The sequence below is a fragment of the Passer montanus genome, unplaced genomic scaffold (genome assembly GCF_014805655.1).
Source record: "Passer montanus isolate IOZ18808 unplaced genomic scaffold, ASM1480565v1 scaffold20, whole genome shotgun sequence".
NCBI lineage: Eukaryota > Metazoa > Chordata > Aves > Passeriformes > Passeridae > Passer > Passer montanus.
The window spans coordinates 13416321-13428594 of record NW_024366592.1 but is presented as its reverse complement, the minus strand read 5'-3'; the positions used below and the strand labels follow the sequence as shown (position 1 = coordinate 13428594).

The 12274-nt window shown below is 41.5% G+C and overlaps 1 protein-coding gene across 7 annotated transcripts in view; it reads left to right on the top strand.

Annotated features, from left to right (window-relative positions):
• Nucleotides 1-12274, top strand: part of ITPR2 (inositol 1,4,5-trisphosphate receptor type 2) — a 244485-nt gene that overhangs the window by 119219 nt on the left and 112992 nt on the right. For all 7 annotated transcript variants that reach the window (XM_039708068.1, XM_039708067.1, XM_039708063.1 and 4 more), the window contains 3 exons: nt 108-236; nt 815-935; nt 11429-11619. In XM_039708068.1, the coding sequence (XP_039564002.1) occupies nt 108-236; nt 815-935; nt 11429-11619 (441 nt within the window). The remainder of the gene's footprint in view (nt 1-107; nt 237-814; nt 936-11428; nt 11620-12274) is intronic.

Genomic DNA, 12274 nt, shown 5'->3' with positions numbered 1-12274 from the left:
ATATTTTGTTTTTACTTTAAGAAGAAATATCAGTAATAAATACAAAATAATGAAGCTTGCTTATTGGGAAGAACTAAATCTCATTGTCTCCTCCTCCTTCCCTGCAGGTTTGTAACACAACCACGGATCGTAAACACGCAGACACGTCTCTGGAGAAATATGTCACTGAACCTGTCATGAGCATTGTGAGTGGCTTCTTCAATTCACCATTTTCAGATAACAGCACCAGCCTCCAGGTAAGAAGAGACACAGACAAATCAGTTATTCAGATGTTTAATGAGATACCTTCTGCTACCTGCATAGGAATGCTGTCTCTTTTCATCTTCCTTTTATTTCTCTGTCCCCTCTTATGCCACTGACTACCAGCTTAATCCCTCTTTCAAACACTTAATTCTTCATTTTAGTCACTTGCATCTTGAGCTAGTAGACAGCTCAATGTGGTCAGAGTTAGTTTGGCTCTTGTGAATTCATTGGAGGGGATATCCTTGCAGAAAAATCTTTGTGTAAGGGAGATGCTGTGTCCTGTGAGAGAAGAGACATACGCCTGAGAATGGGAAAAACTCCTCTGTCCTTATGGTGTGTACTGTGTTTCCTTGATATCAGTAGCAATCTAAGGAAAAATTGCATGATTTGGCCTTTTTAGAGGTGCAGCATTGATTTCTGCTCCTGCCAGACCTAAAGACCAAAGAGAATTTAATGCAGACATATCTAGAGTCTACAAGCTAAAACCCCCTTGGTTTACATTGTATCAAACCCTAGGGCAGCTGTGAGGAGATCCTTGATGGAAAAATTCTGTGTTTGTTTTTGTTTTCAGACACACCAGCCTGTTTTTATTCAGCTGCTGCAGTCTGCTTTTAGAATTTACAACTGTACCTGGCCAAACCCAACACAGAAAGCCTCAGTGGAGTCCTGCATCAAGACTTTGGCTGAAGTGGGTAGGTGCCAGGTTTTACTTTTCTTGTTTAAAGATCAGACTTGAAGTTTATCAGTTTTTTATTTGACTCTACCATCCTGAAGTTGTATTGTTGAGATCGGCGGAAGAAATGTGGCGCTCAATATGAGTGATCAGCAAATCTCGGAACTTTATTGATAGGCACACACATTTATATTGGTGTTAATGAGGCTAATACATATTGCAAAAGGAGAGCTCATTACTGGCTAGTTACTTATCAGCTAACTAGGCCTACCTTAGCATTCTTGTGGCTACTATGTTGCAGCTGTTCTGATCTTTTCTTCATATTTCTAACTAAGGATCCTCTCCCCCATCCTGATGTTGCACCAAGGGCACAGTGCCCTTGCCTAATATAGACACTAACTGCTGGCTCCTATACCCGTCTCCTTCTTCCTTAACTAACGGTATTATGTCAGTGTGACCTTTGTCAGCTAGGTAACTGTCCACAAAATCCTCTACATTGTATCAGTAGTGATTTCAGAAATCCCACTTTCTGAGGTTAAATTGTTTCTTCTTTTATAACCCATTCAAACCTGCCCCATCAGAAAGGGTTGTTAAGGTGAAACTGGTAGGGCACAGGGATGAGCTTGCTAAGTGAGTGCTGATTGAGCTTTCAGCCACCAATTTTAATTTGATGGTTGAAACTCTTGATGATTTTAACTTTTTAATATCAAGCAAGTTACGATATTAAATCACAACATAAGCATCCCTGTTAAAATAATTTTTTTAAAACTTCTTATCCTATATTAAAAAAAAAAAAATCTTCACCAGAACATAGCTAAGACTGGCAAAAGTTAATTAAGTTACATTTCTGTAAATATGATTTTAAAGTCTTCTGCCATGACAGAATAAAGGATTATTCAATGTAGTTTCCAAAAGTCAGTGGTGCTGGTTGCTTGTAGAATAAGTTTCTGCTTAGTGTGAATGAAACGTGAGTAGAGGTAGAGATACATGGAAACTGGCTAAATTCTATTGCTGATATATTTATTAAAAAGTATTGATAAATAATTACAAAACAATATGAGCGGGTCCCAGAGCCACCTGCAGCACAGCAACAATCAACTCTAAATTTAGATTTTTGGAATAGCTTTACAGAAGTATCATTTAACATTTTAGCCAAAACATCTCATTAACTTTCTATGTCAATGTGAATAACCAGTTACCTAAAAGTTTAGCAACCTTCAGTTGTTTTATTTGCTGTGCAAATGATTTAATTAGGGATCCATCTGGCAAATGAACTTTGGAAGTTGAAGACATTTTATTTCCTTTATGCTATAACTACTACTAGTCTCACATAAAGCTCCATCTCTACAAATTCTTGTTTGTGTGTTTAACACTTATCCCCTTGTTCTTCTCTGGCATTTTTGGAAACAGTCATCAATAAATTTCTTCCTTTGGGAGTCTGGGGAAAGGGGGAGAAATAAGGCAGGTGAGAGTAGGTTTGAGGCCAATCATGCCCTCTGTGTGCTTGTAGACAGCTCAATGTCTTCATTCCTGTAGAGATGCATCTAAAATCAAATTCTAGCTCAGAGAGGTCGTTGTGTTATCTCATCAAGATGATACTGTTTGGAGGCATCTGAGTATGGGTTTATTTTCCATTTGGCTACGTGCCCGCAGCACACAGCTGATTCTAGCATGAAAAATTCCCAGCAAATTCCAGCGATGCAGAGCTCCGCTGATTGCTGGATGAGTCAGGCCAGGATCTCACTGGGCTCTCTCTTCTCCCAAGGAGCATGTGCTAGGACAAGAAAAAAAGGCTTCAGGTTGCACTAGGGGAGGTTTAGGTTGGATGCTAGGAAAAATTTCTTGATTAAAAGGGTTGTCAAGCACTGGAACAGGCTGCCCTGGAAAGTGGCTGAGTCATCATACCCTGGAGGTACTTAAAAGACATGTAGATGTGGCACTTAAAAACTTGGTGTAGTGGTGGACATGGCACTGTTAGGTTACTGCTTGGACTCTGTCTTGAAGGTCTTTTCTAACCTAAATTATTCTATGGTTCTGCCCTGTTGAGACAGCCAAGCTGAGCTTGTCCCACAGCAGCTTGAGAGGGAAACCACAAGTCACCCTAAGGGGATGGCAGATCCAGCTTCATCTCACGTGTGCCAGCACATGAAAGGGGCTGGTGGGCTTTGGTGGGCAGTCCTCTGTGTGCCTCTTGTTTCTGGGGGCTCCAGGAATGGCTGATGTCTGGAGTTTGCTTCAGATATGTGACTTTGTATCCTATTTGTGGAACTCAGTTTCTACCTCCACTAGAGTCCTTTCTTTCATTTTGTTTTCTTTTTTCTGGAGATGGTTTAGAGTTTGTTTGTTTGTTGGGGTTTTTTTTAAGTAAGCTCTTGTGCTATCCTATGGGTCCTGGCTCCTTCTTGCTTCTCTGGCTTTCCACCCATGGGCCCCCAGCCATGCCTTGGGTACTTTGAGGTGTGGCAGAGCGGAGCTGAGCTGCTGGTGAAGGGCATCACTCCATGTCTTCCTCTGGGATTTCCCTGCAGCAGAAGCAGGAATTGCCAGTCTGGGAACCCCTGGAATGCCATGGGCTGGCAGCCTCAGAGCAGCTCCCTGAAAGCACACAGCATTGCTGATTTCCTTGCCCATATCCTAACAACTGTTCAGGGATTCATCACTAATAGCAATATCCAGCATGGTAAAATTGTGTCGTGTCAGACAATTGCCATGTTTTTATTGAGTGTTTTATTTTGACAGTGCAGAATAGAAGAGGTGAGGGGGATTTCCCCAAAGAGCAAGGTAGTGGGAGAATAAGTGGAAGCAGAGTTTTTGACAAACACCCCTGTGCAAAATTTGCCTGGCCAGCAGAGATTTTAACTGCGGATGATACTCAGTGTTCTTAGGAACGGTGACAAATGTGTCTTGCCTGTGTTAACGGGGTAGGCCTGTTCTTCTCTGTGGAAATATTCAAAAAAACTGCCCCAGCTGGGGATACCAGAGGCTTTTACAGCCAAGGCCCTTCTGTGATTTGCAGTGGGTGCCTGGTGCCTTTCTCTGTCGGGTGTTCCTCTGCTCAAAATGATGCCTCACTCTGAGAAGCCAGACGCATCTTCCATAATACAATACAAACATAGGAACCTTCTTGTGGCTCTTTTGTTGGCTGCATATGTGGATCCTTTTTTTCCCCTCTTCTGACTTGAGAATCTGACAGGTTTAACGTGGGGGCCTTTGTGTTTCACAGCAATGCTTTAAAAAACCTCTAAAAAGATTTTGCTTATATCAGAGAGATGGAGTATTGGACAGATTTACAGCAGGGACCAAACACTTCTGAAGGAAAATAAATGGAGTATAGACCTGAAAGAACAAACAAGATTTTGTTTTGTTGATGACATTGCCCTGGATTTACAAATGAATCTCAGGGGGAAGAAAGAAAGATCATACACAGATTTCCCAAGATATCAATGATCCATGAAATGACACACTTCAGAGCACGTTTAAGCAACATACAGTCTGTTCAGTGTTTCCTGGTTTATTGCTGGCAGGTGGATGCAAGCACTGCCTCAACAGCTTGAGATCATTGCATCTACTTTCTGATGAGCACTGTAAGGATGTGTGTTACCTTCCAGGTCAACAAAAGGATATCTCACAGAAGCTTATTTTTATACCCTGGTACTTCAACTCCACTTTACCACCAGGGAAAAACGACATAAGCTTTTCAAGCCTCAGTTGCTTCTTTGTCTCCAGGCACTTTACTGCCTCCAGTTCAGCAGGAAGCATAGAGGCTTGCTCCTCTTCTTCAGCAGATCCCTCAGTGGTTTCAGGAGGTTTGGAACACAGATATCAATGTGCACCAGGTTTCTGTTGCCCAGGAAACATTTGGCTACTTGGCCTAAATAGAAACACTTGTGAAATTACATATATATACACACACACACACATACATATGTATATATGTGTAGTGTCGCATTTGAGTTAAATGGTATGCTCTGTCTCATGTCTTGAAAATGTACGGTTTATTCCAAGCCTGTGATCTTCCCCTGAAGTATCACATGTCTATAATCCCATTGGCCCAAGTCTTATTCCATGCCCACTTTGAATCTCCCTGTTAAGCTATGTGAGGGAGACCAGATGCTCTGTTGGCCCCTTTTCTCCCTAAGCTCTCCCTCTCTCCCCCCCCCTCCCCCTTCCCCCCTTTTCCCTCAGTAACCATGTGCTTCTGGGGCGGGACCCTCATCTAATTAGCACCCTCAGAAATCATATGGAGTCTCCTTGTCTGCCTGCTGTTGCCAGCGAACTCACAGCTTAGGGGGCCCTCCGGGACACCCTGGGGAGCCACCTCAAACGAACTGCAACATATATGTGTGTGTGTGTGTGTGTGTGCTTGTCCGCATAGATTTCTGAAGCAGGTTATCACACTGGTGAGAATGAACACATCCATATATCAATTTGGCCTTTTCTCTTTTATTACATAGGACTGAGCTTTTGCTTGAAAACACAGTCCAAAAAGTGAATAATCAAAGCAGCTCCCATCTCCCTGGTAAAATAGCAACAACTGAAAAATACCCAGACCTTTGTGAAAACAGAGGAAATAAGACATCCAGCTATTTAATTTATTTCAAATTAATTCTTTATCGAAGGACTTTCAGTTCATGCATTTTATGATCTTCACAAGGTTGAGAAGGGTGGGAGGCCAGTCTCAAAGTCTGCATTTTAAACCAGCTACTAGCCTTCTCTAAAGATTGGGGAATATCGCCTCGCAACCAAAGATTGTATATCTTAAATTACATATCCTAAATGGTATTGAAGCAGGGTCTTTGCTGACCAATCCTTCAGGACCCATGCAAAGAACTGTCTTTGCTTCTTAATTAAGACTACAATTCTTGTATCTTCACCTCTGAGCATTAGTTTTCTGTTACAAGGGTAAATTCAGTTGTTTTACACTGTTATCTCTGCAGCATCCATTATTTTTCTCCATTATGTTTTAAAAAATTGAATCTTTCCTCTGGTGTCTATCCCAAAGATATGGTCTGTCTGTGACTGTGCTGTGACCACCAATAATGAAATAATTGGAATGCCCCAGATGAGTAAACATTGCCAGATAGGAACCTGCATTTTGTTACACTATGTCTCTTGGCAGACCCTAAAAAAAAATAAATCTGTTAGCAAGCCAAATTACATTAGTCACTATCAGATTATGGTCTAGGATGTTGTGCAGGAGAAGCAAGAAGAGAATTCTTCTTTCCATACTACTGTATTTGAGGTGAGCCTTGTAAGATTGCTATTTCCTAAGTTCAAAGCTGGAACAGGTACAGAGAAAGCACTGCTGGGGTGGTCAGGAGAAAGAAGAACTCTGTTACAGGAAGAGAATTCAGAACCCCCACATTTTGCTTAGCAAAACACAGGCCTGTGTTGTTGCTCTTTAAATGTACTTAAGAAGATAAATAGTCACAGAGATGTTTAAGCTGAAGGACAGTGCTGAGCCAAAATCAACTGAACAAAAATTACAGTAGGTTGTAAATAACTTAAATAAATTTAGATTGTAAATCAGAGGATTAGAACACACTTTGGAAGGATGTCCTTGGTCAGTGGGCTGAGAGAACATGGAGGGAGGAGGAATGGTAGATAAGCTGCCATCATTTTAAATGGGGCTCAATAAATTTTTCCAAAGATATTAAAGAGCATGGATTGTCTGTAACAGAGAGCAGATGGTTTGAAGGAGTACTGAAGTCCTTTCTAGTTGAGTATTTATTCTCTATATTAAAGTCATCAATACCTCCTTGTACAGAATTTAAAAAACCCTCTCCTCTGGTTCTTCTTGACCATGCTTTTATGCCCTCTAAAGCCCTTTACTTTTCCCTGACAAATTACAAATAGGAAATATTAAACATAAAATCTAGGTCACATTTTGTTGCTTCTTTGAAATTATGATGTGTATTTTAATGTCCATATAGATGAATTTTCATATAACAATTTTTTCAGACCTGAAAGTATGTTTATTTCGCTTCCCATTTGAATTTTAAAATCTTTTTTCCATCTTATGAAAAGCTAGACCTTCATTTTCAATTTTTAGTTCAAATAAAATAATTATCCTGTTGTTACCTTTTTGACAGTAAGAAGAATACATTTCAGATGAAGCCCATATTTTATTCTATTTTAACTGTTTGTGTTTCCCTAATTGCAAGAAAAATTCAATGATGATCTTTTAGCAGGCTGATAAATATTTTAGCATAGATTTTCTGCTGGAAAAAAACCCCATCCAATTGAAGGGTACAAGATTGGCAGGTTTGTGTCTTGTCTACACAAAGCTTTTATTTCTCTTAAAAAGTCTTGCTGTTGCTAGCATTAGTGTCTCTCCATCTGAATGCATTTGTTAAGCAGTCAGTAAATGATTAAAGAGCTGGAGGGGCTGATTTATGGAACAAAATTAATGAACTAAATATGCATCACTCTGTTATGTGACAACTGGGAAGCGTGGGAGAACATTATAGAACTGTCTGTGACTACCAGGGGGTGTAAACTGGGAGCAGAGCAAAGGATTCACAGCCAGGTACAGCTGGGCCTTTTTCCTGACCCAGACTGCCCAGCACACTCCTCCTTGAGGGGCTCTTAGGAACCAAATGCCTGTGTGTCCCCCTGAAAACCCACACCAGGGATGTTTCATGGTTAATTAGCTGTGAAGCCACCACACCCTGGTGTGTTCTGTATATACTGCAAAAGTTAATGGAGTGACATTTAAAATTAGGGAGCAGTAGGTGGAAAGAGCGAGAACAGCGAGATTCCTTATGGCAAGATGGATGACCATTCTTCAGAATACTCTAAGGAAAATTAGAGGCAACGGCCACTTCCTGGAAATCCTTAGGACTAAATTGGTCCTCAGACACAGGCAGCAGCACAGTGAAAGGACAGTACTTGAGGAGGCATTCCTGAAATAGGTCCAATTGATGTGCTCCTGTGAAGAGAACTACATGCTGCAGGTAATTTAACAAAATAACACCTGGGCCCATTTCAGCCTCTGTGGGAGCTGGACTGTGCTCCTGGGACTTCACTACAGCTTGCTTGTCCACAGTGCCTTGGTTTTTACCTGCTTGATTCTTGGCATTCTTGGTGCCTTTTCTTTTGAGTCTTTGAGTTCTATTTCATTGTTTAAGCAGTAAGGGGGAGAAAAGGTGCTGATCACTGGATGCCCACAGACCCATCCAGCATGGAGCAGGGCATTTTGCTGGGACCTGGCTGAATTCACAGTGCTGTGTTTCTTACCACTGCTGTAGGTTGTGTTTGCTTGATTGTCTTGGCTCCTCTTGGCTCTCTTGCTGAGAGATAATTGGGAAGAGCAGATTGAGAGTAGTTTAAAGGATTTCCCAGAAATTCCATCTCCTCTGACACTGGCAAAATGGTGTTATATATTCAGGATGTAATTAGCCCCGTGCACAGTGCCCTAGGTGGGAAATGGGCACTGTATAAGCCTGGGACATGCCCTCCACAGCAGGGCAGAATTTACCTGTGCTGAAGACATCACAGAATCACACAATATTCTGAGCTGGAAGGGACCCACAAGGATCATTGAGTCTATCCAGGTAAGTATCCATATAGCTTTTTCCCAACTTAACCAGATGAAAGACAGAATTTTACCTCCTCTTGGCTCCTTTGTCTACTTGTTCTAATTGTACTTTGCAAGTTTGAATGCTGTCCAAAAGTATTTCTAAGTGGAACAAAAATAAACATACTTTTAAATATTTTATGTTGATTCTTTAAGGAAGATTGACACATTTTGAAGAGGAAAGCAGCCTACAACACCTAAATTAAAACTAAATATTTATGTTCACATTTGTTCATCAGCTTTCCAAAATGTAAAAATATGTTTCATGTAGTTTTAAATAATGAAATGTGAAACAAATGAAAGATAAACTTTCTACAAGCTGAAAAGAAGTAAGACAAAGGCTTTGTTTATAGCTTAGACTTCAACAGTGCCCTTTGACAACCAATATAAATCTTAATTACAAATGGAATTATACATGTAAGAACTGCTCAAAACAAAGGGGTATTTTTTTCCTCTCTCTCTGGTTTTCTTTGTGATAGTTTTAATTAGCTGCAACTCTTTGAACAATCATAGTACTTGACTGTTCCTCAGACACTGATGGAAGTTGTTAACTTCAAATGGCATCTCTAGGACTGCAGAAGTCTAGGGTCTGGGTTTTCCTCTGAACAGTGTGCTCCCCATTGCTAATTTTATTCTTCGATATATTGGGATTCTGCATATATTCCACTTAACTGAGAAGTGAGCATTGTCCAGTAGCATTCCAGTGATTGACATTAGGACACAATAAATTTGATTAATAGGCTGCAGCACCCTACACACACTGGCAGAACTTTAATGGACTTCTCTAGTAAAGCAGGCAGCAACAGGGCAAATGTATTTTGAAAAACAGCCCAGTTGAATTATATTGAAACAAGTAATTAGAAATAATGGCCAACCATACATGGCATTTCCCACATATTAATCAGCAATGTGCCTCCAAAACAAATGGAGACTGGAAAGGAAAAGTCAGTTTGTTTTCCCAGCTTAACCTATTTTTTTTTCAATTCCCTGTGGCCAACCATTTAAAAGAAAGTACCTACCAGAAATGGATTTAGAGAACTCTCTTTCATCCCAATAGAACAGCCTGATCCATGGGGAGAAGCCCCAGTCCTGCATCAGGATCCAACCTTTCAGTGGATCCTGATGCAGGATGCTTTTTATTCAGTGGATCCTTTCAGTGGGAAGAGAGGAGGGTTCTCTGAACCTGTGGGATCCATTAAAGGGAAGAGAGTCCCCATGACAGAACACCCTTGCCACAGTCTCTGAGGCCGAGGGTTGAGGTGTCACAGCCAGATTTAGGTTTATAATAAAAGCTGTCATTTCAGTCTAGTCCTGAGAGGAAGAGGAAGTTTGAGCCTGGGATCTGTGACTCACTGTGCTTGGCAGCACTGCAGCCTTCATTCATCAGAGCTGTGTGGTGCCTCTGCCTGCACATCCTCCTGTGAGGCTGGAGGCATGGGCTGCTTGGGACAGAAGGGCATCTGCTGACTTCACAGGTTCAGGACATAAAGCTGGATGTATTTGAGAGCTGGGAGGAAGAGGTGGAGTATTTTTGATGCCTTCCTCCACTGTGGAAGGTGTGTTAGTGAGGAGTAGTGGGGAAATGCCTCAGAGAAGTGTTGTGCAGCACTGCAATTTGGGCTAATTGCTTTCTAAATTTCAGCTTGTTTCAATAAGGAAAAGTGAAAAATTACTTAGTATTGGTCATTATTACGAATGGATTAGAACTGCTCCATTTTATTTATAAGTTTTCATTAAACATAAGCTGTGCCACAAAAGTTAAGTGAAATGACAGGGAATACAGAGCCTAATCACTGGGACATAACCTGGTCTTTCAGAGATATTGATCATAGGCCTCACAGAATGGTTTGGGTTGAAAAGGACCTTAAACAGCATCCAGTTCTACCCCCTGCCATGGGCAGATACACCCTTCCACTATCCCAGCTTGCTCAGAGCCCCATCCAGCCTGGCCTGAAACACTTCCAGGGATGGGGAAAACTCTTGTTTATTAGTCAAATTTCAGACTACTCATGCTAGCCAGAGAACAATGTCACTCTGATCTCCAGTGGGATGGAAAGGAGCAGCTAACACAGAGATTTTACTGGAGGAGAGGGCAGATACCTTCTAATGCTGCCTTTCAAACAACAGTTCAGGATGCAATAGTAGTTTAATAGTGGATGTCCTGCAAGTCTCTTCTCATTTTTTTTATTCTGATACTGTCTCTATTGTCATTTCCTGCCTCTAAAGTCTAAAAAGAAAAAAAAAAAATTGCAATTTTTAGCTATTAATTTTTTTTAACTATCAGTTAGACTATCAGATGTTTATTAACTACTGGATATATTGCAGTGGCATCCAGGCACCATCCAGGAATCCAGGGTTTAGCAACCCTAGCAGTACAGGAAACCTGGAGAGAAGAGAGGACAGTCTTTTTCAAATTTAATTTGTATGCACTTGGTTCGTCAAGGTCTTCACAAGAGGAATATACAGTAAATATACAGTAAAGCAACAGTACTTGGGATAAATTGGAGAAATGTGCATATGCCTACTAGAAAGAAAAATTTCAGAATTTGCTTCTGAATAGATTAAAACTAACTCTTAAAATAACACATACTCCTTTTGTTACTCTTATTAGTATCTCCAGATTTTTTTTCAAGTTAGTAGAAAAATTATTCTTTAAAAAAAAATCTTTGAAAATATATGCTGGAAATTATTCTCATCTCATTTAAAATAGTACAGCTTGCTTTCTTTAACTAGATTATGGCTGATTTCTACCACTTAGGTATTCTTATTTTTAAGGGTTCTTATTTTTAGGATCCTTATTTTTAAAACCTGTTGAAGTGATATCACCCTGCCCCTTAACTTCAGCAAGATCAGGCTGTTGCATGCCATGATCTCTATAAGATTTTTAAGTTTTTGCCACTGTAAATGTCTTGTGTTTTTCCTTCCTGTTAAAGCAAAGAACCGTGGGATTGCAATTCCAGTGGATTTGGACAGCCAGGTGAACACCTTGTTCATGAAGAGTCATTCCAACATGGTGCAGAGGGCAGCCATGGGCTGGAGGATGTCAGCCCGTAGTGGACCTCGCTTCAAAGAAGCTCTTGGTGGGCCGGCCTGGGATTACAGGAATATCATAGAGAAACTACAGGTACAGAAATAGCAAATGGATTGGGCAGCAGTGGGACTGCAGTTATCTCATATGTGCCAGATATGGAGAACACCAGAGACAGGCCCAATGCATTTTTAGTGCTGGATGAGAGGAGCCACTGCACTTCTGGGTGGGGATGGCTGAAAAGGCTCAGCTCTTCAAGATCAGTATTTGGCTCCTACAGAAGTCAGAGAGGGTAGGAGGTATCACAGAATGAGCTGAGCTGGGAGGGTCCCATGAGGATCAGTGAGTCTAAGCCGTGGCCCTGGCACAGGACAATCCCCAACAATCCTACCCTGTGCTCAAGAGCATTGTCCAAACACTCCTGGAGCTCTGGCAGCCTTGGGGCTATGACCATTCCCTGGGGAGCTTGTTCAGTGCCCCAGCACCCGCTGGGGGAAGAACCTTTTCCTGATATCCCTAACCCTCCCCTGACACAGCTCCAGCCATTCCCTTGGGTCCTGTCCCTGGTCATACAGAGCAGGGATCAAGGCCTGCCCCTCCTCCTCCCCTCATGAGGAGGCTGCAGATCTGCTGTGAGCTCTGACCTCAGTCTGCTCTTCTCCAACTGAACAGACCAAGTGCCCTCAGCTGCTCCATGTGGCTTCAACTCCAGGCCCTTCACCATCTCCATGTCCCTCCTTTGGACACTTAC